This window comes from Callospermophilus lateralis, chromosome 3, assembly GCF_048772815.1.
Source record: "Callospermophilus lateralis isolate mCalLat2 chromosome 3, mCalLat2.hap1, whole genome shotgun sequence".
Classification (NCBI taxonomy): domain Eukaryota; kingdom Metazoa; phylum Chordata; class Mammalia; order Rodentia; family Sciuridae; genus Callospermophilus; species Callospermophilus lateralis.
This window is the reverse complement of record NC_135307.1, coordinates 169916383-169944299: the sequence shown is the minus strand read 5'-3', so window position 1 is coordinate 169944299 and position 27917 is coordinate 169916383. Positions and strand designations below refer to the sequence as shown.

Here is a 27917-nt window from a genome sequence, read left to right as displayed (position 1 = left end):
CATTACACCACAGCGAAGTGGCTCTGGGTCTCCTTCAAAAAGCCAACCCAACTTCCTGGCTCCCACACACCCTCCTTCACCACAGGAGGATGGTGAAGGATTTATATCCCTCCTCCTTCCTCCAGTTGCCATGGAGACCAACCCCAGTCCTTTCATTCCTTCTGGTACCCGGAACATCTCTCCAGCATAGACGGAATAGGAGAGGGGCTTAGATGATACAAGCTAGGGGAGGGAGTCTAAGTGCAAAATAATGCGGAGGGGCTGGAGGCCTCGAGGGTAGCTGCGGAACCAGACCCAGGGACAAAGGCTTATGTCCGTCGCGGTTCAAGCCCTTGCATCTGCCAACGACTGGAGGCCAGTCGCTGAGGGGGCTCTACTGGGCTGGAGGATGGCAGGACGGCACGAGACAGGAGGGAGCACAAGGAGCAGCGAGACGGGACACGAGGGCGTCCCGGGAGAGTTCCGGAGGCCGGGGCACCGATCTGCCCCGGGGTGGGGGAGACTGGGTAGGGAGGAAGGAGTTCGGCCCCTCCACCCACGCGCCCATTGGGCAGCGCCGCCATCACTCCCCTCTCCGCGACACCGCCTCCTCTTCCGCGGAGCCCAGATACTCCTCTCCTCCGCCACCTTTTGCCCCGCCCCGTCCTGGGAGACTCTCATTGGACGGGGGCGCGGTCGATCCGACTTGAGTCAGAGATTCGATTGGACAAGAGGCCCTTGGGCCGCCCCTAGCCTACTTGGATTGGCTTGATGTGCCTTGGCGCAACGGAAGAGGCGGCCGGCCCAGGGTGCGCCTCTGCTCAGGCTGGACTGCCGCGGAGGAGGCAGGAGGATTCCGGCGCTGGGGGGCTGGCTCGGGCGGCAGCGGTGGCTGCTGCGGATGGGAGCGGGCCGGCTCGGCGCGCCCATGGAGCGCCACGGCAGGGCCGCCGCCACCTCAGCCTCATCGGCTGGGGAGCCGGCGCCCGGGGGCCCCGAAGGGCGGCGGCGGGAACCACTGCGGCGCCGGGCGAGCAGCGCGTCGGCGCCTGCTGTCGGCGCCTCGGCGGACGGTGTGAGGCGGGATCGGCCCAACTCCTACAGCGACCCTGCCTCGGTCCCCCGCCCGCGCATCGAAAGCCTCCGGAAAAAGCGGCCGCGTAAGTGCCCCACGGGGCGCCCTGCGGCTCGCCCAGCCCCCTTCGTTCCCGGCTGCCGTTTTTCCCGCGCGTGGACAGTGCCCCCGCACGGTGGTCCCACGTTGGTGCGTGGCCTGATGCTGGGCTAGAGGGCTCGAGTTTCCCTATCGCGGAGCCTTCAGAATTGGGGCCCCCGTCGGGCCCTCGCGGCCATTGGTCTGCGCTTCCCCCTTGTTGCAGTGCCAGGACCCTTCCTCCCTCTCCTTAGCTCCTCGGGCGTTCTTTTCCAGAGAGTCACATGATTTGGTCCTCTAGAAGGCTTCTTTTGATTTGATTCATTTTCATCGCCTTTCTCCCCTCCCCCAAAATCTTTTGACTCCTCGGTGTCTGTCTTCCGTGGATTTCCAGAGAGCTGCTTTCCGAGACGTTGAATCCTTTTTATCTTGCCATTTCGAGCTTAGCGGAAAATGATTAACCGCCCCTGAGTCGCTCCCAGCCTAAAAGTGGATTCCCTGTTTCTTGCACCTTTAAGGTTTGGCTGCTTTTCTTCCCTTGAGAATTCAGGTCATCTCACACCCAGATATCTCTTGTTTTCCTTCCATCTATTTGCAGGTAGTCACGATTCAGGGCTGTAGCATTTTGGGCCTTACAGGTTTTAGTTTTGAAGGGAAGACTACATCTTCCTGAATTTTGCCTTGGGAGTTGCATTTGCTTTTTCCAGAGAACGTGTTTCTCCGTTTTATAACCAGGTTTCTTTTTCTGCATTTTCTTTTCATTCCTCCCTTTACAGGTCTTCATTTCAAGACTGCTGTCTCACAGCCATTGCTACTGTTGAAAGTATCAGTTGCCCTGATACTGTAATATGAGCTTTACATTGTAGTGGGGTAGATTTGCTGATGGTGGTGGTTGCTAAATTCCTATTTGAGGAAATCGACTTGCTTAAATGCAGATTGTGAGAATGAGGTTAAGTGGCAGGAAGTGGGTGAACTCTGTGTTAATCTCAACCACTCAGTTTGCTTTTTCTTTTATCATTTGTGATTTGGGTGATTAAATGTAGCTCTGTTTTGCTATAGAAGGTTTGGGAATTTTCAGTTCTTTCGTCCTTTCCCGTCTTCTTGCAAAAGATTTGGAAAAAAGTCTCAACTGATTCCGGTATCAGAGTTAGTTATCTAGTTTTTGTTTTGTTTGAGAAGCACCTGATTTTAAATAGTGCAAACCATTAGTTCCTTCATGTGTTTTTCTTCTACATTTCTTTTCTTTTCTTCTTCTTCTTTTTTTCTTTTGGGTACCGGGGATTGAACTCAGGGGCACTCAACCACTGAGCCACATCCCCAGCCCTATTTTGTATTTTATTTAGAGACAGAGTCTCAGAGTTGCTTAGTGCCTAGTGCTTGCTGAGGCTGGCTTTGAATTCTCCATCCTCCTGCCTCAGCCTGCCAAGCTGCTGGGATTACAGGCATGTGCCACCATGCCCAGGTTCCTTCATGATTTTGTATTATATGGTTGAAGATGTGTGTGTAAATTTCAGAGATTCAGCAAGTAAGAAACACAGCTATATAGAGAGCCGTTTGTGATCATTAACCACAAGGATCATAAGTGTTGTATTTTGGATGTTTGCATGGGTCAGTACTTTTCTAAGGTCTTTAATAACTCATTAGTCCTCAAAGCTCTGAGGTAAGTAGGTAGTATTCCATTCATTTTACAGATGAGAAAATGGTCATGTTTGCCCCAAGTTGATTGGTTAGTGTGTGGTGGGATAGAACTGTAAACTCAGGCCCAGAGTGTTGGTGCATACTAGTAATCCCATCTACTCTGAGGCTAAAGCAGGAGGATCCAAAATTCAAGGCCAATCTAGGCAACTTAGTGAGACCTACTCTCAAAATAAAACTTTAAAAAAGGGTTGAACATGTTGCTCAGTGTTAGAATGCTTGTTTAGCATGCTCAAGGCCCTGGTTTCAATCCTCAGAACTGGGAGTGTGAAAAGGAAAAGAAAACAAAGGAAATGTAAACTCAGGAATTCTAGCTTCATTGCTTCTGCTTCTAACCACTGTGTTTTACTGAATTGTTGATGTTCATTTAGTTGTATCTTGATTGCTCTAAGACCAAACACAAGCGTGATCTTTTGAGCTCAAGGCTCTTACTTGTACTATGGAAGTACTTTCAAGTATTGAGCATAAAAATAACCAGAGTTAAGAATGCACATTTCCTGGGCTCAATTCTTTATCTTTAGAATCAGAATCTGGGGAGAGGGATTGGAAAAACTGCTATTCAAGTCCAGGCCACTCTAAGATTCCTCTGGAAAACTGGTTTAGGCAGGGGGCAGCAGGGGGCAGCAGGGGCTGGGGGGGGTGGGCATTTTAAAGTGGCTTTGAAACTTAAAGAACTAAGAAGATAAATAGTCATGTTATAGGATTTATGTTTTGATTTGGTGTCCGATATTCATTGTGTTCACCTTCATTGCTTTCTCTGACAAATTATGAAGTCATCTTTCAGATAATGAGACTTGAAAAAGAGATAAACAATATATTATTTTTCCTTTGATTTGCACTTCTTATATTATCCTGGGGTTCACCTGTTAGATGGAGAGGCAGTTCATTGCTGCTGAATCCTTCAAGAATGTACTTTAGTTTTAAATTTGAAAATTCCATGAAGATGAAATCTTTTGTCTTTATTGGTACATTTGGCTGTGGAAAGGTGCCACCTTTTGGTTGGGGTTGGAAAATCTTGTTCTGATGTTCTTATGTTACTTGTCTAAGAGCACAGAGTCTAGTTATTATTTGAAATTAGAAGGAAACTAGTTTGTCTTAGAATTTTCATGGCCCTAGTTAGTCAAGTTCTGCTACCACATGTCCCTAGAGCAGTATGGTTCCCAGATTACTGGTCCTTCTTTTAGACTTTCTGCATCAGAATAATTAGGGATGAGGCTAGGCATGTGTCTATGTTCTTGAAAAGTTTTGCGTTTATTGGGGTGTATGTCTTAGGACTGAGAAAAATATCTAATGAAGATGGATTAAAAATAATGGAAACATGGGCTGGGAATGTGGCTCATTTGGTATAACACTGACTTAGCATTCATGAGGTGCTGGGTTTAATTCCCAGCACTGCAAAACGAAACAAGCCAACAACAACAACAAAAAACCATGGAAATAAGATAATAGTGATCATTATAGCTACCATTTTCCAGGTGCTTGTTTTGATATTTTATAAACATCTCACTTTGGTCTTATATACCCTGTGAGGTAGGGTTTTTTTTTTTTTTTTTTTTTTTTAATTCTAGATTAATTTTTTTTTTTTTTTTAATTCTAGATGAGGAAAAGGCTCAGTGAAATTGTCCCTTTGTCTAAGGCCAGGCCTTATTGAGTTATTGATGAAGGTTTTTTTTTCAGTGTTCGGGATGGAACTCAGGGCCATGAACTTACTATATAACTGCTCTACTACTGAGCATTGTACCAGCCTAGGGCTGGTTTTGATTCTAGGTGTCTGATTTTAGACCAAGAATGTTCTTGATCCCCATTTTGGGACTGGGGGAAAGAATATATGATGTAATCCAGAGCTGTGGTTGTAAGATGTTTTAAAAATTGTCTCCAACCCACCCCAATCCCCATTTCATGCAGAAGGGTCTAAAATAATTTAAAAAAATTTATCATACATACAATAAAATGCAATCTTGATAAACATGAAAACATACATTTTTATCAAGGGCCTCAGATGTGCAGCAGATGGGCAGTAGGTGTGGGAATCCTGGGATCATAGTACTCCAAAGCAGCGTTGGGGACTAGCCAGTTCTTTGATGTTAACTCCAAAGTATGCTATAGTGAACCAGGGAGATCTTTGGGACTTGCTGATTTTGGAATCATGCCAATCATGAGAAATCCTTAACCCTTATTAGTCTAGAAGGTAAGGTATACAGTTTTTGTTTGTAGCTTGATAATACTAACCTGCAAAAAGGGTTATTTTCCCTGTCTTTTTTTTTTAATATTTATTTTTTGGTGTAGATGGACACAACACAATGCATTTTATTTTTATGTGGTGTTGAGGATCGAACCCGGGTCCCGCCTGTGCTAGGTGAGTGCTCTACCGCTGAGCCACAATCCCAGCCCTATTTTCCTTGTCTCTTGAGGGAGCATAAGTGTTGGCAGAATAGAGCTGCTCTTGAGTCCATTGAGACCCTCCCCAAACCCCCTTTATCAAGCTCACCATTTCACCTGCAGTGAATTCACCTAAGGAATTAGGACGGGCTGCCCACTAGGAGCTCAGGAACAAAATGGTTGATTTCCTATAGCTTTGTATCCCGTTATTGAGAAACAGAATGGGAGAGGATGTTTTTTAACTTAATGTTTTATCACTTTTTTTTTTTTTTTTTTCCATTGCTTGGAGTGGAAGCCAAGGCTTGCTCATGCTAGGAAAGCACTTTACCACTGAACTACATCCTCAACCCCTGTTTTAAGCATCACCTTTAAATCAGAATGAAACCCCCAAAGTAAATATGGCCCCTCACCTTGGATGTATAACATATATATAAAGTATTAAGCAAGGCCTAAAAAATAATCCAGTTATGCAGCTGTGTAAAATGGCACAGTGTGTTATTTTAGGGGTTATAGGTATGAAACATGTTTTTGAATAATATGGTTATTCAGTGTTGCTATCCCTGCCTCTATTTTTCTGGGAACATTAAGGCAAGAAGAGATAGATGCTATTAAAAATATTTTACTTAAATACTTTTTCCAAAGGAGAGAGGGAACACAGATAATTCACTATATGTTGTTGGAGAGAACTTTATCAGGTAGTGAAAAGAACGGCTATTTCTATTGGTCACTTAAAAGAGCAATGAGGTTTGTTAGACTTAAGTTAGAATAAACTGAGTACTTTGCAGGTTCAGAACTTGGAGTACCTTTGTCTTTAGGAACTGTTGTTTCTCAGTTTATTTCAATAAAACATATCCATAATATGAAAAGTCCCTTTTTAAAATTATGGCTTAAAGTTTGCTTTCTAAAAGTGAAAACCACTCTCAGTTTTTCAGTAGTCTTTTTTTTTAGTTGTAGATGGACAAAATACTTTTATTTTATTTTTTTTGTGCTGGGGATTGAACTCAGGGGGCCTTGTGCATGCAAGGCAAGCACTCTGCCAACTGAGCTATATCTCCAGCCCTTATTTAATATATTTTTTTATGTGGTGCTTAGGATTGAACCCAGTGCCTCATATGTGCAAGGCAAGTGTTCCACCACTGAGTTACAACCCCAACCCTTTCAATGGTCTTAGTTAATATTTGTGTGTTTACATTTCCTGAATGTAGAATTTATGATTGGGCATACTGATTTTAATGATGTAGTGTTTTGTAGGCATCCAGTCTTTGAGTTTAAAGCTATTTTGGGAAAAGAATAATAATTATTAAAGTGTTTTTTAATATTAGGCCAAAATCTTTTTTTAATATTGATTTTATTTTTTAAAAACATGACAGTGGAATGCATTACAATTCTTTTTTTTAAAAAATATTTATTTTTTAAGTGTAGATGGACAGAACACAATGCCTTTATTTTTATGTGGTGCTGAGGATCGAACCTGGGTCCCGCCCATACTAGGCGAGCACTCTACCATTGAGCCACAATCCCAGCCCACATTACAATTCTTATTACACATAGAGCACAATTTTTCATATCTCTGTTTGTATATAAAGTATGTTCATAACAATTCATGTCTTCATACATGTACTTTGGATAGTGATATCTATCACATTCCACCATCATTGCTAACCCCCTGCCCGCTCCCTTCCCCTCCCACGCCAGGCCAAGATTTTAACTGACTAGACTAGCCTACGGATTTGAGATTGCAGTGTCTTAACCACATATGGTAAAGGTGTAATTCCTAATGTTAGAAAATTGAGCACTCCCTTGCTCCACCTGGTACTGGGGATTCACACATGCTAGGAAGGCAATCTACTAACTCAACTGTATTGTATCCCCAACCCTTTTTTAAAATTTTTTATTTTGAGAAGAGGTCTTGCTAAGTTACCCAGGCTGACCTTGAACTTGGGATCATCCTGTCTCAGCTTCCTTAGTAGCTGGAATTACAGGTGTGTGCCTGGCCAGTATACCATTTAAATAGTGATAATATACTTCTAGTGTTAGATTTATTTATTAATATTTTATATTTTTTTGCTATGCTATTGTGTATTTACTTTTTTCATGTCATTTTGTTTTGCTTATGTATAATAGCAAAATGAAAAGCTATTGGTGTTTGTATCTGAATACCTTTAAACATTTTTGTTGTTGTTCTATTGGTTTTAATTAGTTTTCTTAGATTTATACTTTCGGAATATTGAGATAATCATGTTTTTTTTTTCCTTCAACTTATTAATACAGAAAGCCTCAGTAATTGGACTTTCTAATGTGAAAACCATCCTTTCATTCCTGAGAAGATTCTTTGCTGATCATGATGGTCTTATTCTTTATTTTACAGCTGGATTCCATTTAATAATTTAGTGTTTTTATATTTGGGTTCCCAGATGCCTTTGTTTTTTTGGTACCAGGAATTGAATCCAGGGGCTCTTAACCACTGAGCCACATTCCAACCCTTTTTATTTTTTGTTTTGAGATAAGGTCTCACTAATTTGCTTAGGGCCTCGCTAAATTGCTGAGGCTGGCTTTGAAGTTGTATTCCTCCTGTCTTAGCTTCCTCAGCTGCTAGGATTATAGATGCGCCAGACACTGGCCTCTCCTATAGTTTCAGTGTGAGATTATGCTGGAATGATAGAGAAACTTTGTCTGGAAACCAGTAGGGTCTGAAATTTTTATTCCCCTGGTGATAGATCTTTGACATCGTTAGAAACGTTTTTTAGTGCGTTTGATTGCCATGTTTTTAAGTCTTATTCTGAACTATTTGATGTTTTTTTCTTCCCACCAACTGATCCATGTTAGTGTACACTTTAAACTAACTGATTGCTATTGGCCTAAGATTTCTGAGCATGTACTTTTTCTTTTCTTTTTTAAAGAAAAGCCATATCTTCTTTTTCTTGGGTGTAGTTACCAGACTCTTGTCTGTTAGTGATGTTTTCAAAGCTTTGTTTTATTTTATTTTCAGTATGGGGATTGAACCCAGAAGCACTGTAACGCTGCCTTACATCTCCATCCCCCTTTTTTTTAATATATATATTTTTTAGTTGTAGGTGGACAAGTACCTTTATTTTGTTTATTGATTTTTATGTGATGCTGAGGATCAAACCCAGGGCTCCACAGGTGCTTCGCGAGCGCTCTACCGCTGAGCCACAACCTCAGCCCTCAAAGCTTTATTTTATTGATCAGCAGTACTGTAACTGTACACAATGATGTTTTTTTGTTTTTATTTACATAGTTTATCTTTAACATCTGCTCTTTTTTTAAAGTAGCTTTCAAATTGTGCATGTTTCCTTTAAACTGATACATAAAAATTGTACAGACTCATGTGGTTCTCTGTGATGTTTCCATACATGTATATACTGTATAATGTTCAAATCAAGGTAAATATCTTTCTCTTCAGATTATTTTTATTTCTTTATGGTGAAAACATTCAAGATCCTTTAGGGCTGGGGGAGTAGTAGCTTGGTGGTAAAATGCGTTGGGTTCAACCACCAGCATTTCCCATCCCCACCAAATACAGCACACTATTATTATTTACATCTAGTTGGAAAAGTTATGTCCCTTTTTTCTTCTTCTGGCATTACCTCTACATTTTTAGATTTTGAAGGGGGGTACTGGGGATTGAACTCAGGCCACTGAACCACATCCCCAGCCCTGTTTTGTTTTTATTTAGTTGCTTGGTGCTTAAAAATTGCTGAGGCTGGGTTTGAACTCTCGGTCCTCCTATCTCATCCTCCCTAGCTGCTGGAAATACAGGCCTGTGCCACTGTGCCCGGCTATTATACAATTTTTTAAAAAATATTTATTTTTTTTAGTTATAGGTGGACATAATATTTTATATTTATGTGGTGCTGAGGATTGAACCCAGTATCTCACGCATGCGAGGCGAGCGCTCTACTTCTGAGCCACAACCCCAGCCCCTACCTATATGTTTTTAACACATTTAAAGTTACTTCTCTTTCTTGTCTAGAATTAATCAGAATCTTTATGTTTTCTTCCTTTTTCCAACAAGGCAGAAATGCTGCTTGCTTTCACTTCCTACTCCTTTTTCTTCCTCTTTGACTTCCTATGTTGAAACCATGTAAGTATTTTAGTTCCAGATTGCTTGTTTTTCTAAAAGTCAGCTTGTGCTGGTTTCTCTGCTTATAGCCCATGGATGAAAAGTTTCTTAGAGCTCTTGGATGTTTTAAAATTACGTTGATATGCATATACTAATTATTGCAGAGGAAATCTTGGAGCAGTAAAAGTTGAGCTCTTTTGTGTGTGAAGATTTCTTTGCATTCCACTTGAAAGCTGGTTTAGCTAGATAAAAAGTTTCCAAATCCTTTTCCTAATAATTTTGAAGCAGGTACTCCATTGTCTTCCACTAGTGCTCCATTGTCTTCTAGATCTGTGTTGCTGTTGAAAAGTCTGTTTACTTTTATGAAATTTATGTATCTTTGCAGGGATTCAGTTTTTTCCTTAGGATTTCCTGAAATTTCAGTAGGATGTGTCTAGGTCTTCCTTTTTCACTAGTTATATATAACACTTGGTGTTTTGACCTGATGATTCATGTCCTCTCTTTTCCCTAGAAAATTTCTGGAACTTGTATAATAGAGGTATTGAACTTTATGGTTCTATATTCTGTGTATCTACTTTACCTTCATACCTGAGAGGCAGTCTAGAAGAATTTGTTTTGTTTTCCATTTTTTTCCTGCCCATTTTGTTGGTGAGAATGTCTATTAAGCTTTATTTTGGCAATAGTTTCTTTTATAAAAATGTGTTTTTTTAAGTATAATTTACATAGAGTAAGCTGCAGCCATTTAAAGTATACAGTTTCACCCATTTTGACACAAATATTTACCTAGGTCTTGCTAGGCATAGTGGCACATGCCTGTAATCTCAGTGCCTTGGGAGACTGAGGCAGGAGAATCTCAAGTTCAAAGTCAGCCTCAACAACTTAGCAAGACTCTGTCTCTTAATAAATAACAAAGGGTGGGGGGTGCTGGGGATGTGGCATAATGCCTCTGGGTTCAATCCCTGGTGTACAAGAAAAACCAAATTACCTAGGTATATAGACATACAACCTCCATACTCCCAACAATCACAATTTGGGTTGCCATGGAAAGTGTTTTTCTGCTTTTGTGCAATTTAGTTCCTTCTGTCTAGCCTGTGATCTGCTTTTTCTCAGATGCAGAAGTGATTGGTTTGCATTTTCATATAAGTAGAATTATAAAGTAGGTAGCCTTTTGTGCAAGACTGCTTTCACTCAACCTGTTTTTGAGATTCATGAATGTTAAGTGTGTAATAGTTTATTTTTTTGCGGGGGGGCATTTGAAATCATTTTCCTTTATAACTTGGAAATTAACATGGGTATACTTTATTTAAATTTCGCCAATTTTACTCAAGTTCTTTTGTGTATTTAGTTTTATATAATTTTTTTTAAATACCAGTGTTACAAGTTTTATCTTTTTTTTAATATTTATTTTTTAGCTGGACACAATATCTTTATTTTATTTTTATGTGATGCTGAGGATCGAACCCAGGGCCTTGCACGTGCTAGGTGAGCGCTCTACACCGAGCCACAACCCCAGCCCATAGTTTTATATAATTTTTATAATATGTTAATGCTTGCAACTACACTAATTAGCAGTCATTTTTAAATTTTTCATTTTTCTTTGGTAGCTTATTCTTCATGGATGAGATCTCATTTTATGCCTGAGGACATTTAAGATTCTCCTGATTGTTCTTGCAGTTCTTCAGATACCAAGTTTATCATATTTGTGGCATTTATTTCCCTTTGGTGACTCTAGCTTGTACAGTGGTCATCCCTGGTTTGAGTTTTGTTCTTCTGTCAGTGGATGCGGTTTCTATTTACGGATCTGTCAGGGTGGACTATAGAGGAGAGATGGATGTATGTGTGGCCAGATGTGGGGACTCCCCATTATTTGTGGCTAACAGTAGCTACCCAGATGTTATCTTGATTATGGGACTACAGTGCCACTGAAGAGTTTGTCTATGCAGGGGTGGAGTGGGGAGTATTGAAAGCGGGGAAGTGGGCCTGTCTATTTGCATGAAATGTATTTCCCTATATCGCTTGATCCTGCTTCCATTCCATGGCAGCAATCCTTGTTGGCAGCCTCAGTGGATCTTCCACCCTTGTATCCTCTCCCATCTTTGTAGCTGCTCTCAGTTTTAATAGCATTCCTCTTGGGAGGGTTGTGGACTGATATTACCTAGTTCTAGTAATATCACTTTTTTCTTTTTCTTTTTTTGGTACCAGGGATTGAACCAGGGGTACTTGACCACTAAGCTACATCCCCAGCCCTTTTTATTTCTTATTTTGAGACAGGGTCTCACTAAATTGCTGAGTCTGGCTTTGAACTCACTATCTTCCTGCCTCAGTCTTCTTGGCTGCTGGGATTACAGGCGTGCACCACCACGCCCAGTGTAATATCACTTCTTGGATTCCAGAATTATTTTAGAAAAGGATATATCAGTAAATTGATATTTTAGCCATTTCTAGGAATTAGGGTGGGAGAGGAAGGCATGTATATCTGCAGTACATTTTGATCCAACTTCCTGAAGTCTTTTTTTTTCTTTTCTTTTTGTTGGAGAGGATTTTGAGGAGACTGATGTTAACTTAAAGTCTATTGAAATCTTTTATTTTTAGGACATCATATTTTGAGAGAAATTAATCGTTGGAGCTTATTTGTTAGGTAGGGTAGGGAATTTCCTGTATCTTTAGTTTTAGTACTAAACCAGAGTTTTGAGTTCTCAATATTTCTTGTTTAAGCCAGTTGGAGGCATGAAGATTTTCATTCTCCATCTTTGTTTTTCAGATATGAGCTTATTGTAGTCATTTTTTGGTGGGGGAGCATTGGGGATTGAACCCAGGGGCACTTAACCCTGAGTCACAGCCCCAGACTTTTTTATTTTTTATTTTGAGATAGAATCTTGTAAGTTGATTAGGACCTCCCTAAGTAGCTGAGGCTGGCCTTGAACTTGTGACCCTCCTGCCTCAGCCTCCTGAGTCACTGGGATTACAGGTGTGTACCAGCACACTTGTTTTTTTTTTTTTTTTTGGTACCAGGTATTGAATTCAGGGGCACTCGACCACTTGGTCACATTCCCAGCCCTGTTTTATATTTTATTTAGAGACAGGGTCTCACTGAATTGCTTAGCACCTCATAGTTGCTGAGGCTGGCTTTGAACTTGCGATCCTCCTGCCTTAGCCTCCTAAGTCGCTGGGATTACAGCCACTTGGCTTATTTTTAAAAAAATATTTTATAGTACAGTTTGGACTTGTCTGTATAGGAAGGTTAGGTTGGCTCAATACTTTGATATTTTTCTTTTTGATCTTTGTCCTAGCTTTTTCCAAATCAGAGGCAGTCACATTTCTTTACCCCCTTTTGTATAGATTAATATCCCTTGGGGACCAGAGGGTGTGAAATAAGTTGCCAGCTGTAAACTCAGGTTTTTAGAAAAGCTGTTCTGACTTTTTTTTTCTTCCCTAGTTTTTCCATGGTTTGGCTTGGATATTGGTGGAACCCTGGTCAAGCTGGTTTATTTTGAACCCAAAGACATCACTGCTGAAGAAGAAGAGGAAGAAGTGGAGAGTCTTAAAAGCATTCGGAAGTATTTGACCTCCAATGTGGCTTATGGGTCCACTGGTATTAGGGACGTGCACCTGGAGCTGAAGGACCTGACTCTGTGTGGACGCAAAGGCAATCTGCACTTTATACGCTTTCCCACTCATGACATGCCTGCTTTTATTCAAATGGGCAGAGATAAAAACTTCTCGAGTCTCCACACTGTCTTTTGTGCCACTGGAGGTGGAGCATACAAATTTGAGCAGGATTTTCTCACAGTATGCATTTTTTAGCTTATATACAATTTATGGTAATTTGATTGTTAAAAATAATGCCAATTGCAAGTGGTAAAATTATTTCCATTTCTAATGGAACTTGAATTTTCTTTAGTGCAATGAAGAATAAATATAAATTAGTAATAGGAGTTAGCTATCTAGAGATAGCTGTGTTGATGAGAATCAGGACCTCTAAAAGCATTGCATTTTGTCATTCCTCTCCATGAATACTTATTGAGTCTGGGATAAACAGAAGAACAGTGAGCTTGAATAATAAGACTTAAAAAACCCTGTCATAAAATTGTTTCCAGACTCATCTATCACATGATTCTTCTGCCTTTCTATGTGCTCTGTGTTCACTGAGTCTGTCCACCACATCTGTCCCTGAGGGCAAAGGTCACCCAACACTTGATTTTGCCTTTTTTCTGTGAACAGCGAGCAAGGCCTTGAGCCTAGGTCTTTTGAGGATGGATGTCAGGATAGGTGTAAGAATTTACTAGTGAATGGCTAAGACCCTAACCTTCAGGGTTCAATACAGATTTAAAATGTCTCTAGTGACCATGTTTTTCATGCCACCTAATGAGAATATTAAACCAAAGGAGATTCTGCCTTTGTTTTATTCTACACATCTTTCTTTTTCCCTTGTATATCATTATTATATGGTTTGTGACCTTGTCCTCTTTCTTTGTTCTCTGTGTCCTGACTTTTTCCCTGTAACTGGCCGGAGTCGTCATAGTATGAAATTGACTTGAATTATTTAACAGGGTTTTATATTCTTTGTTTGGATTTTTCTTGGTTGCTGTTTTTCAGTGGTTTCTTTTTCCTCCTGTGAGTACAGGAGAGGTAGCCATAGAGAGGCTTATGTCCTTTGTGGAGGTCTTCTAGTGGGCTTTGGACTATAAACGAGAGGAGAAAACCTCTCTGTTTCTAGGATTCAACAGAGTTCTTTGCAACATACTTGAAAACTATTCAGGCTGTTAGAGGATCATGTTGCGTGATTATCCAAGGAGAGGATTCAAAGTGGATTTTATGCCTTAGGAATTGGCTCTTGGGAATTCTCTTTTGTATGCACCAGTGCTGTACTTTAAAACTATATGAAACAAATGCCTGTTAAATTGTGTATTAGGAGTGATTAATATTATAAAGAGAGAATTTTTTAAAATCTGAGTTTCTTTTTTAATGTGAATCATATTTTCTTATTTTATATTTAGTTTGCTTCTTGGCACTAAATTCATATTCTGAATAACTTGGAATAGTTAAATTACCTGTGAATTCAGTCATTGAATATGTCACTTGGGCTGAGATTCATTAGAAGTAATATCACAGCAGGATATCTAAGGATAAAATGAGAAATTGATTTGACATACACTATCAGAAAACGACTTGGGTTCTAATAGGCCACTGGTGTCAGATGATTTGGTTTAGGAGTGAAAATACTGGCACTTAGAGATGCAGGGAAGTCAACTTTGAATTCATCTTGACATGGGGGAGTGACTAGATGAAATGACAGTGATGAACACTTAAAGGGTTTTGGATTTGGTCCCAGGAGTAGCTTAATATTCTTAATTAATTAAATTAAGGATTCATCCAATGCTGTCCATTAACTCTTTTCATAACCCACAGTGGCTGTGAATAAATTGAATGTAAATGTAATCAAATGGGATTTGGATTAAAGAGGGAGAATTTGATGGGCTAAACTTGGTTATAAACAGAATCAGGTACTTCAGGGAGTTAAGCCTTGTAAACATCCAGGTGGTTCAGAAGTTCATAGACATGGCAGTCTGTATCAGCTCTCTTAAGTACTGTGAAAAGTTTATATATCTTAAATTTTTCTGTGCATAACTGTGTATGACACATGTGCGTGTAAACATGGTTTTAAAAAAAAAAAGTCAAATTGGGCTATATTTTATAAAATGGTTTCCAATTTGCTTTTTGACTGACAGCATGTCTTGTGATTCTTTCCATTTTAATACATATAGATCTTTATTCTTAATTGATATGCCAATTCCATAATGTTGAATACTTTCTTTATTAATTACTTACAAGGAATTAAGTTAAAAAAATGATTTCAATTTTGATATGGCTAACCCGACCTTCCCTAGAGCTATAATCAGTTTAAATAGGGAGTAATTTTCTAATTGGATACTTGAAGCCCTTTGGCTTTAGGTTAAATAGTAAGGTATGGCTTCTTTTGATACTGCTCCATAGACTTGAATCTGGTCTTTTGGAAAGCTGATGTCAGAGTCTTTATGGCTCCTGCAGTTGTCACCAGGTACTCTCTAATAGAGCTGTGGCTTAATTTGTGCACCTGCCTCATTGTCCCTGTGAATATAGATCTTGTTTTCTCCTTGACAAGTTGATGAGCATTCACTTAAGATTTTTGGCGCACTTCTTCAGCTGCTGCAGTAGTTTGTATGTAGAGTATATTTGGGTCTATGGGAGCAGGCGTCTATCTTGGCAGGCCATCCCTGTGTGTTGTCCCTAAATCTGTTCTGTAATGCTCTATATCAAATAATACATATCTGTGGGTGTATTTTTATGGTGTGTCTAACGTAGAGGGGATGTCTTTTTAAACAGAAGTTTTTATTTCTATTGGTTTGTTAAAAAGTCTGAATACAGTCTTATTTTATTACAGATAAGTGATCTTCAGCTTTGCAAACTGGATGAACTAGACTGCTTAATCAAAGGAATTTTATATATTGACTCAGTTGGTTTCAATGGACGGTCACAATGCTATTACTTTGAAAATCCTGCTGATTCTGAAAAATGTCAGAAGTTACCATTTGAGTTGAAAAACCCATATCCTCTGCTTCTGGTGAACATTGGCTCAGGGGTTAGCATTTTAGCAGTGTATTCCAAAGATAATTACAAGAGGGTCACAGGAACAAGGTAAGTCTTTTATAGAGAAGTCATTGTTTATTCTTAGTATCATATTAGGTTAACTGAGTTTTCAGGTATTATATGTAACTGTACCTGCAAGAACTGGTTAAAATTATGTACCTTTAATGTCTTGCTGAGGATTTTATTACTACAGTTTAATAAAATGTTGCATCAATAGACTCATTGATCAAGTTCATGGTCCTGGCCCTCAGTTGGTTTATGATGCACTTATACAAAGTAGATAAAATTACTAGGTAGCATTTTAGAAGGGAAAGTCCTGTAGATTTTGTGTGATAATTTAAAAAAATATATACATATTTATTAGTTGTAGATGGACACAATACCTGTATTTTATTTATTTTTATGTGGTGCTCAGTATGGAATCTAGTGTCTCACACATGCCAGGCAAGCACTGTACCACTGAGCAACAGCTCCAGTCTGAAATCTGTAGATTTTATTTTATTTTTTTTTTTTGAAATCTGTAGATTTTATACATCTGTACAAATACACATATTTACACATTCATGCACACATGTGATCAGAAGAAGGTAGTCTGAAAAGGGAGGAATAGGTGGAAGAAAAGAGTGAATATGTTTTGGTTTAAGAATCAGGTCACTTGAAAAACAAGGATCTGGGATTAGGATAATTTTGCGGGGGGTAACTGAGGATTGAATCCAGAGGCACTTTACCACTGAGCCACAATTTTTATTTTGAGACAGGGTCTTGCTAAGTTGCTTAGGGCCTCATTGAGTTTCTGAGGCTGACTTTGGTTTTGGGATTCTCCTGCCTTAGACTCTGGGATTAGAGTCACTAATAGGCATGTACTACCATGCCCAGCTAAATAAACATTTTTTTTTTTTTTTTAAACAAGAGTGAGCAAAATAATGAGAGGAGGCTGTGTGTGGTGGCACACATACCTGTAATCCCAGTGGGTTAGGAGGCTGAGGCAGGAGGATCATGGGTTCAAAGACAGCCTCAGAAATTTAGTGAGGCCTTAAGCAACTTGGAGAGACCCTGTCTCTAAATAAAATATTAAAAAGGGCTGAGTATGTGGCTCACATCTAGGGTTCAATCCCAGGTACAAAAACAAACAAACAAAAAATGTTGGAGAAAACAGATTAGTGGAGTCTGATGGGGTGCCAATGAGCCAGGGTGATTAAAGTGCTTGAATGAGAATAACTTCAGTGAATATGGGAAGAGGGAAAGTGAGACAGTGCCAGTGTGACTGGTCCCAGGTATGGGGCTAAACTGTAACTGAGGCTCTTTATACCTACTAGCACCCTGACTGCTCTCAGAACTTGGGAAGTGGGAGGGGCTGGAATTGTGGCTCAGTGACTGAGCGCTTGCCTCGTACATGTGACGCCCTGGATTTGAACCTCAGTACCACATGAAAATAAAATTAGAAAAAAAAAAAAGCCCTCATTAAAAAAAAAAAAGAGAACTTGGGAAGGGAGGCGGGCCCTATGTTTTACTGCTTGATTGTCTGATGAATGTGTCCATCCAAGGTGTCTATGAAGCAGACTTTTTCATATCACAGGCTTGTTTCTTACTGATGGCATCTGCAGGATTGTATTGGGGCAAGAGTGAATTGACGTGAATAGACGTGAACACTTTTAGGGGTCATAATTTTTACTCATCTATTCCTATTTTTTAAAAATATTGTACTTTATTGCTTGTTTTTAATTACAGTCTTGGAGGAGGAACTTTTTTTGGTCTCTGCTGTCTTCTTACTGGCTGTACCACTTTTGAAGAAGCTCTTGAAATGGCATCTCGTGGAGATAGCACCAAAGTGGATAAACTAGTGCGAGACATTTATGGAGGAGATTATGAGAGGTTTGGATTGCCAGGCTGGGCTGTAGCTTCGAGGTAAGGGAGCCTGTGTATTTTAAGTAGTATAGGAATATGATATTAAGTACCTGACATATGTTTTCTTTTAAGCAGCTTTATTGAAATATAATTTATATACTGTGAAATTACCTGGTTAAAGTGTGTAACTTAGTGGTTTCTAGTATATTTCCAGAACTGTGCAGCCATCACCATGATCCAATTTTGGAACATTTTCATCTCCTGGAAAAAAGGCTTATATTTATTGGCTGCCACTCCCTGTTTCCCCACCTCCAGCCCTGCCTAATTAATCTACTTTTTTTTTTTAACATTTATTTTTTAGTTATAGGTGGACACAAGATCTTTATTTTATTTTTATATGGTACTGAAGATCAAACCCAGTGCCTCACACATGCTAAGCATGTATTGTACCTCTTGAGCCACAACCCCAGCCTTTAATCTACTTTTTGACTCTGGATTTGGCCTCTCCTGCATAGTTCCTATTATATCATACATGTGCTGTTTTATGACAGCTTCTTTCACTGAGCATAATGTTTTCAAAGTTCATTTTTACTTTATCATGAATGTTTATTCCTTTTTGTTGCTGAATAATATTCCATTATATGCATATACCACATTTTACTCATTTATCAGTTGATAAACATTTGGGTTGTTTTCCACCTTTTGGCTGTTTTTTTTTTTCTTAATATTTATTTTTTAGTTGTAGTTGGGACACAATACCTTTATTTTATTTATTTTTATGTGGTGCTGAGGATTGAACCCAGCGCCTTGTACATGCTAGGTGAGCACTCTACCGCTGAGTCACAACCCCACCCCTTTTTGGCTATTTTTATGAATGATGCTGAATTTGGTGTACTTGTCTTTGTGTGGATACTTTTTAATTCTCTTAGGTGCATCTTTTTAATTAGGTGCATATCTAGGAGTGGAGCTTCTAGGCCACGTGGTAACTATGTTTAATCTTTTGAAGAAGTACTAGACTGTTTTCTAAAGTGTCTGCATTGTCTTACAACCTGAGTTTTTAAAGAGTGTTAAGTTTTTTCATGTCCTTCAGCCTGTTTATCTCTTTGGTCTTAGCTGTCTTAATAGGCATGAAGTGATTTTTTTTTTTTTTTCTTTTTAAACTGGGAATTCAGCACTTTACTGCTGAGCTACATCCCCAGTCCTTTTTATTTTTTATTTTGAGACAGGTCTCATTGACTTTGCTTAGGGCCTCACTGAGTTACTGAGGCTGGCCTTGAACTTAAACTTGTCCTGCCTTGAATTTACAGTTGTCCTGCCTCAGCCTCCTGTATCACTGGGATTACAGGTGTGCATTACTGTGACCACACGAAGTGATAGTTCATTGTGGGTTTTATTTGCATTTCCCTAATGGCTAGTGATGAACAGTTTCACATGTGCTTATTGGCCCTATGTCTGTTATCTTAACACCTATGTCTGTGTTCAAATCGTACCAATTTTTTCTTGTGGGGTACAGTTGCACAAGTCTGTAATTCCAGCAGCTCAAAAGGCTGAGGCAGGAGGATCACAAGTTCAAAACCAGCCTCAGCAAAAGTAAGGTGCTAAGCAACTCAGTGAGACCCTGTCTGTAAATAAAATACAAAATAGCGCTGCAGATGTGTTCAATTCCTGGTACCAAAAAAAAAAATTTTTTTTCTATTGTTTTTATCTTAATATTGAATTACAAGAATTGTTTATATGTTGAATACAAGCTCCTTATTAGAGATTCAGTTTGCAAATATTTTCTCTCCTTTTATTTTATCTTTTCATTTCTTTGATGGTGTTCTTTGCAGTATAGTTTCAAATTTTGGCAAAGTCCATCTTTGTTTTCTCTCTCATCTCTTGTGCTTTTAGTGTCATAGATAAGAATTCATTGTCTAAGATCGTGAAGGTTTACTTCTCTATTTTCAGTTCATATATTTAGGTCTGTTACCAACTTTGAATTAATTTTTATATATGGTGAGAAGTAAAGGTCCAAATGCCTTTTCTTCTTTATTGTGTTGCTATCTCGTTGTCCCAGCACCTTTTGTTGTAAAGAGTGTTCTTTCCCTATTGAATGTCTTTGGTCCCTTTGTCCAAAATCAATTAACCAGTAATTACATTGTAAAGGATTCCTGATCCAGTCCCAAAAGGAAAAAAAAAAAAAAAAGTGAGAGAGAAAAAAAAGAAAATCAATTGACCATAGATGTTTAGGTTTATTTCTGGACTCTTAGTTCTTTGTCACTAATCTGTCTGTCCTTAAGCCAGTATCACACTGCCTTGGTTACTGTAGCTTTGTATTAAGTTTTGAAATTAGGAAATCCAAGTCTTCTAACTTGTTCTTTTTTGGATATTTTAGGTTTCTTGAATTTCTATATGAATTTTAGGATCAATTAGGCAATATCTGCAAAGAAGAAAACTGAGATTTTGATAAGGATTGAGTTGAATGTATTGACTAGTTTACAGAGAATTACCATCTTAACACTGTAAGGTCTTCTGGTCCAAAAAGATGGAATATTGTTCCATTTATTTAGGTCTTTGCTTTTTGTTTCAACAGTGTTTTATAGATTTCAGTGTAAAAGCATTTACTTTTTTTTTTTTTTTTTGGTACCAGGGATTGAACCCTAGGGCGCTTAACCACTGAGCTGCACCCCCACCCCTTTTTTATATTTTGTTTTAAGAGTCAGGATCTTGCTGAATTGCATAAGGCCTTGCTAAGTTGATGAATCTGGCCTTGAATCTGCAGTTCTCCTTTCTCAGCCTCCCAAGCTTCTGGGATTACAGGCGTGTGCCACCGCGTCTGGCTACCATTATACTTTCCTTAAATGTTCCCTGAGTGCTTTATTCTCTTTGTTATTATATATGGAATTGTTTTGAGATTGTGTAGCAATTCAATTGTATATTTAGGCACATGGATTTTAATAGAAGAAACACTCATTTATACATGTTGTTCACTAATTTTAGGCACTTAGTGCCATAGATTTTGTTTTGTTTGCAGCATTTGCTCATTGGTCCTGACTTTCTTTTTCTGATTGCCTAGGTTTTTGTTATGGTCAAGCAGCAATTCTTATGGTCAAGAAATTAACTTGACACTCTTAAGTAGCTCACTTTAGACTCAGCTGACCCCCTGCACTTTGCTTTGCTCTGATAAAGTAGTTTACTAAATGTAAATGTGAGCATCTGAGTAGAACAGCTATGTGTTTGGGATGGATTGCTGATAGAACTGTCTGTGATGGCAGAAAGGGTGCTGCCTTCCGTGGGACTATCTGGGTATCAAAGCTGGGTGTTGGTAGACACCACAGGGAAAGCTGCCTATTTATTTAGAATGCTTGTGGGCTCTATTGAAGCTGAGTTCTCTGAGCAGATGCTTAGGTGCTTCATCATTTGTGAGATAAGAAGTTGGAAGACGTGAACAGTATTGCCCTAAAGAACCGTTTTATCTTAGTAAAGTAAAATTGAAGTTCCATTGGGCTGTGTTGCCTTTGGTTTAGCAATGGGATATTTTTTTCCCATCACAGCTTTGGAAACATGATGAGCAAGGAGAAGCGAGAGGCTGTCAGTAAGGAGGACCTCGCCAGAGCAACTTTGATCACCATCACCAACAACATTGGCTCCATAGCAAGAATGTGTGCCCTTAATGAAGTAAGGGGACATGGGTTTTTTATGTTGCTCTAAGGAAAATACTGAACTTCCTAAGTGGCCCCACCTTGACGTTAAGCTTTTTTCTTCTTAGAACATTGCCTACATATAGTTGTGGTGGACTTTTGTTTCAGTGCACAGTTAAGATTTCTTCTAATACAGGTTAATCTTCACTGATTTATTTTTTCTTCGTACTGAAGATAACACTGCTACTGTCTAGGTAAAATGACCTCTTTTGAGGAGAAAGTAGAGGGAATTAGGAAGATAGCTAGTGTTGAGATGATGGGGAGTGGGGAGGTGTGCAGTGATGGGTAATGATGCTGAATCAAGACTCCATGCTCATTGGGAGCAGTAGAGGCTCAGGACAGGAATCCACAGAAGTCACTGAAGCTGGGAGAAGACTGAGCAGGCAGAGGAATGTCACCCTGGCTCCCCTCTACTTCAGCAGAGCTGTGTCTTTGTGCTTTCAGCTTCTTTACAGTGCTGCCTTGTAGCATTCAGGTCAAGCAGCATTGTACAGGGCTATGAAAGAACCAAGAATGGGCTGCCCTTGGGGAAAGAGAACTTAGGATCTAGTTGGTGCAGCTTGATGTCCCTATTTATACATTTTGTGTAAAGTTATTCTTTAGATAATACAGTCATGCAGCTTAAAAGGAAACCTCAGAAGACAGAAGGATTTTTCTCATTTTTAAATAAAAAAAAATTTGGATGGGATCAAATAATTAAATTTCTTCATTTTAATATAACACTTTTTTCTTTATTGCATGTTCCCTTTCCTGTGCTTATGTATTTTAAGGTAGCTAGCATACATACCATTTCATACATTTTACTTAAGTATTATACATTTCTTGGTTGCATATTTGATTGGGTTCATCTGTGTCATGGATTATTCACATAACTTTGGCATTTCACATGCTGGATATTTGGTTGCTTGCCAGTGATAACTCTTCAGTAAGCAGTTTTAAGTGTGAAACTACTCTTTGGCTCAGTTTTATTCTTGATATGGGACTTACTCAGGAGTGAGACTTCAGGTCTTAAGAGTATGACCATCTTATGAATCTTGGTGCATATTGCTGTGATACTTTACACACACTGTGCCTCTTTAGATCATCTTTAGCAATGAATTAATGGATCCATTATACTGCAGTTTTACTAATGTTGGGGGTAGAATTTCAGGTAGTTTTTTTTTTGTTAATAGTTCTATAATTTTGCTTTCTTTGATCATTAGTGAAGATGAATTTTTCCAACTTGCATATCTTGTGTGATCTGCCTATTTGTGTCGCTTTGCTCTTTTTGAATTGGGTTATAGTTTTTAATTGTGTAACAAATTTACTTAAAATTAGTTGTCATTTGTCATATTTAATACGAATGTCTTTCCTAATCTGATTTCTTCTTCTGTGACATTTTTGGGTATGCTTTTGCAGTGGGTCCAGAGTTGTTTGGGAATCAAAATTTCAGAAGTCTTGGACCAAATGGAATAAATTTGATCATCAGTCAAGTTGCTGCATGATCCTCTGTTGGGGTAACTTTTATGAGAAAACAGAAATTAAGATGCAAACTAATTGTCTTTTTTTGATGTGCTCAGAACATTAACCAGGTGGTATTTGTTGGAAATTTCTTGAGAATTAATACGATCGCCATGCGGCTTTTGGCATATGCTTTGGATTATTGGTCCAAGGGACAGTTGAAAGCACTTTTTTCAGAACATGAGGTAAGTAGATTTGTTTCTGGTGAGGTGTCGTATATACAAAAGTGCACAGTTGTAGTGGAACTTGAAGAATAGGTGAACTGGGTTGCAGTATTTCTTTCTTTCTTTCTTTTTTTTTTTTTGTAATTGTATGAGGTGGAGTTTAACTTTGTAATGTTTGAAAGCTTTTTTAAAAAATCTGATATATAGTACAAAGTAGATTTTTGGCTATTTTAATTGTAAGTTTAAGCAATTTTAAAGAAAATAATTTTTTTGTTGTTGTTGTCATGGTGCTGGGGATCAAACTCAGAGCCTGCACATGCTAGGCAAGTGCTGAGCTATCCTGTATTCTTTTTAAAACAATCTTTATTTTTTTCTCATTGCACTGACTCTGAAAACGCAGTTCTGGGTTTTTACTTTTTTCATTTTTTTGATGTCAGTTATTATGTATTGATATAAAATTCATGTACTATTTAACATGTATATTCTAAAAATGAATGGATCAGTGAAAAAACATTCTAGACTAGAACCACATTATTGTAAGAACAGGCTAGAAATGACAAAGTGGAGAGGAATCATTAAATTGTTCAACCTGATATCCTATGTTGGAAAGTGCCCTTTTTTACTGTTTTGGAAAAAATGGGACCAAAGCTGTAGAAGGGTTTCTCTCTTTTCTCTGTTTGGTTGTTGGGCAGTTGAACTATTAAGTGTTGTTGGAGTTCAGGTAGTACTACCATGAACATTTTTCAGAATTGTATGTGGGTATTTATTTTAAGTGTTTACATGGATTGACAGAAATCAAAGTAGGATTTGAGATGCTGTAAGTAAAGGTTATTTTTTTCCTTTAAAGTTGTTCCAAGTTTTTCTTTTTAAATTGTTCAAGTTCATAGTTAAAATCCCAACTACACAGAGTCCCCATATCAAAAAGCATTATCAAAGCCCAAAGTCATCTGATTTTTTTATATTAGTAAATCAATACAGAATTTGGCCATAAGTCTCATATAGTTCATAAGTTTTGTGCATTTTGCTTTTATTATCCTTGACCTGTTTTGTTTTATTTTGTTAGAATAAAAATAAACTTTATTTATGTTACATAATAGTATAAATTTCCTCCTGTATTATTTTTACATCTTTTTGAAATTTTCCTAGGTAGAACTTAAGAGATTAGTTTCTTAGCCTTTTTTAAACTTACACCCTCATATCATAATAATAGTTGAGTATCTCTAGTTATGAAATTTGAAATCTGAAACTGTTTTTGCACAGGGGATTTGAACCCAGAGGTGCTGTATTACTGAACTGCATCTCCACCCCATATATATATATAGCCAATGGATCTTTATTTTATTTATTTATATATGGTGCTGAAAATCGAACCAAATGCCTCACATGTGCTCTACCACTGAGCTACAACCTCAGCCCATCTCTGCTTCTTTTTTATTTTGAGATAGGGTCTTGCTAAATTGCCCAGGCTGGTCTCAAACTTCAGTTCTCCTACCTCAGCTTCCCAAGTAGCTGGAATTACAGGTGTGTGCCATCACACCTGGCTGAAATAAGAAACTTTTTGAATGCCGATGAGCATTTTTGGATTTTAGATTTTTGAATTAAGCATGCTCCAACTGGTAAAGTCTGTGAATATTTTAGACCACTTCTAGGCCCAAGCATTTTGAGTAGGGGATGTGTAACCTGTAATTATAAATCTTTTTTTTTTTTTTGTATCAGGGATTGAACCAAGGGCACTTAACCCACTGAGCCACATCCTCAGACTCCCCGTTTAGAGATAGGGTTTCCTTAAGTTGCTGAGGCTGGCTTTGAACTTGCGATTCTCCTACCTCAGTCTCCTGAGGTGCTGGGATTATAGGCATGTGCCACTGCACCCAGCTGTAGTTAGAAATCTTTTTAAACCCTCATGTGTCTACAGTTTGTCATCTTTCCTGCCTGCTGACATCATTTTTCCCTCTGGTTAGCATTATTGCAGTGTTTGTCCCCGTGTTCTCCATTTGTGGTCAGGACTCTTACTCTAGTATTGATCACTACCCTTGTGGAATTTTGATCTTGAAGTGTTCTCCTGCCCCACCACAACAGAGCAGTTGGTTTAACAGTTTTAAAGCTGTGTGTGCATTCTTCTCAAGCCTTCCTTCTCTCATCCTTTACCATTGTCATCCCAGCACTTCTTGGTCTACAACAGCCTGTCTTTACTTTATAGTAGCTTCTGGGTCTTCTGTGGTTAACTCTTATTTTTTTTTTAATTGTAAAATAAAGCACAGACACTGGAAGCTACATACAGCAACATGTGCTGTTGGTATGAGATGACACCTGTGTCTGTTCTCTGGCAGGGTTCCCAAGCATTGCTGTCTCTTGGCTGTGTCACCTTTATAATTCTGGCCTTCTAGTAACACAAATGGATGTGACTGCCTTTTTGAAAAACTAAGAAATAGAGTGATAGGGCAGGCTTCAGCCTTGCTGCTGTTTCATCACATTTCTTGAGCTAGCTCGTGTGTGTGTGTGTGTGTGTGTGTGTGTGTGTGTGTGTGTGTTTTAATTTTTTTATTTGTTCTTTTTAGATGTATATGTGAGCTAGTTTTTCTTGAAAGACTAAACCTCACTATTAAAGATATTTTAGACATTTTTAATATCTTTGAAATTCACAGTCACATTGTTCAGGATCTTCCCACATTCCTTTTTCAGTTATTTCTTTTTTAAAGTTCTTCAATACTTGATCTCATGCTCTTAGAGACCTTGATGGATTCTGTAACATTGTGGGTTTCCTGTCTGATTCCTGCTGGCATTCTTGTCAGTGTGGATTTTGTACCACTTTCTTTAATGTTTTATATCCTTTATGTTTGGATTTAGGGTTCTTTTTCAGCTGCTGCTTCTCAGTCCTCCCTCATTGCTGTCTACTCCTGTGCTTCCTGCTCTGGTCTAATGGATCCAGTGACTGCTGGGCACAGCTGCTCCTTTGGCATCCTGTAGGAAACCTACCTGCCTTGTTCTCCACATCTCATGCTCCTGTGTTCCCATTCTCAGGGTTGGTGTTCTCAGACTTTCCCTGCTGCCCTCATCCCCTCCTTTAGACGCACCTTGAATTTGTTCTACTTCCTCCTCATCCTTCCACCTCCAGCCAGGCAGGCCCTCAGCTGTGACACATCCTATCATCTTCATTCATTACTTGTCTGAAAATGTGCCAGGCCTCAGCTGGTTCTCACCTCTTTTTTCAGGACAATCCAGGTATCATCTTTTACCAGAATAACTGAGCTGCTGTTGGCCCCACCACTGCTCCTGGAATACCCACCGTGGGTTTGATTTTTCTTTTTTTGGGGTGGTGGTGTTAGTGGTGATGTTTAGGGATTCAACTCAGAGGTGCGTTACCATTCTACATCCCCAGCCCTTTTTATTTTTTGTTTTGAGACAGGGTCTCTATGTTGCTGAGGCTGGTCTCGAACTTGCGATCCTCTTGCCTCAACCTCCTGAGTCACTAGGATTACCACTGCTCCTGGCTGGGCTGGTGTTGTTACACAGTAGTCTGACGTGTGTGGGGTGTCTTGTACCTCCACCCCCTCCCTGGCTAGGGAGCTCCTCAGGCCTTTCCTGTTCCCAGGCTGGCCTTGGGCCTGCTGCTAGTGCTCAGGAGTTTAGGGTGATGTTGATTTTAATACTAATAATCGTATTTGCGGTAGTTGAAATAAATCAAAGGAAAATTGCTCTTATTTTTGCTGTATTGTTTTTCAGGGTTATTTTGGAGCTGTTGGAGCACTCCTGGAGCTGTTGAAGATTCCCTGATTGTTACCTGGGAGGGCGTCCTGGAAATTTCGACAATGGGATCTGTGGACTTTTGTATTTTAAAAGACTTACTCAGTTTTATGATCGTGTACTACCCGAATCAAAGCGAGAAATGATGTGTATTTTTCTAAGTCATCAAGATAAATCCTTAAAAAATTCAGTGTAAACTAGCAACCAGTAAGGAAAAAAGCATTAAAAAACAAGTGGACCATGTTCAGGCAGTGTGAGGATTGCTGTGTTTAAGTTGCCTTTCAGGGTAGCGCTGTTACACCTGTGGTGTTTTTGTAAATCTCAGCATAACTCACTGCAGACGCCTTGGAAGAGCTGTCCTGCGTTGAGCTGGCTGTGATTGTGCATCCTGTTTTGACTTGCTATATGCAAGACAGGCTGCTGTGTGTGATAATCTAATCACTGTTTTCTCAGTATGGCTTTAGAGATCACCGGTGCATTACTCTGGTTTGCATTTAGCCTGTGTGTGTACATATTGAAAAATAGTTTAAGCTTCTAAAAACTTAAATGGGTGGGTTAATTCTGTTCCTGAAACTGAAAAAGCAACTTTTAGAAGGGCAACTCTGTGTTACTTCTCTAAATCATGGGAAGATCTGTATGGAAGGAGAAAACTGCTGGCAGAATTCCCTAGGGTAGGGGGCATAATGACCTGACCAAAGTGGGTGAGCTAGTGGAAAAAGCAGAGGCTGGCATTGTGACACCAAAGAGCCCCTGGAATTGATGGCTCTTCAAGGGGCCATGTAGAGAGTATCCTTTCAGGCTGAGTAGCAGATGAGGAATTGAGGTGTCTGCTGATTAACTACGGGAGCCTCTGATGCTTGGGGGTTTCAGACTACTTGAGTGTCTTGCTAAGGGCTGGACCTTTTCTTTCTGCTGTGCAGAATAATTTAAGAAACCTTCCCCTTGGAGACAGTGCAGCTTTTATATCTAATGTGCCAAGTGATGTGGGAATCACAGTTGAAGGCAAGGAAAGGCCTGGTATAAAGCGGCCTTGTAACCAGAAGGAAGGTCTTAAGACCCTCCCTGTT

General features: G+C 39.2%; 1 protein-coding gene across 4 annotated transcripts; it reads left to right on the top strand.

Moving 5' to 3' along the window:
• The first annotated feature begins 792 nt into the window (after positions 1-792).
• On the top strand, positions 793-27093 carry Pank2 (pantothenate kinase 2). 4 transcript variants are annotated; one of them, XM_076851574.2, is made up of 8 exons: positions 811-1139; positions 12727-13079; positions 15712-15965; positions 17646-17822; positions 21296-21419; positions 23002-23127; positions 26319-26393; positions 26830-27093. In XM_076851574.2, the coding sequence occupies exons 1-7, from the start codon at positions 881-883 to the stop codon at positions 26352-26354; spliced, it is 1329 nt and encodes a 442-aa protein (XP_076707689.1). In that variant the 5' UTR covers positions 811-880; the 3' UTR covers positions 26355-26393; positions 26830-27093. The 4 variants fall into 4 exon arrangements, with proteins under 4 accessions (XP_076707692.1, XP_076707689.1, XP_076707690.1 ...); XM_076851577.2 differs by lacking the exon at positions 26319-26393 and having other exon boundaries at positions 793-1139; XM_076851575.2 differs by lacking the exon at positions 23002-23127.
• Positions 27094-27917: the final 824 nt, after the last annotated feature.

What these genes read in the sequence shown, in the direction of transcription:
- Pank2 (XM_076851577.2), top strand. Translation starts at nt 881, where the DNA reads ATGGGAGCGGGCCGGCTCGGCGCGCCCATGGAGCGCCACGGCAGGGCC. An exon ending in CCTCCGGAAAAAGCGGCCGC is followed by an intron (nt 1,140 to 12,726) that starts GTAAGTGCCCCA and finishes TTTCTTCCCTAG; the next exon opens with TTTTTCCATGGTTTGGCTTG. An exon ending in GGCTGGGCTGTAGCTTCGAG is followed by an intron (nt 17,823 to 21,295) that starts GTAAGGGAGCCT and finishes TTCCCATCACAG; the next exon opens with CTTTGGAAACATGATGAGCA.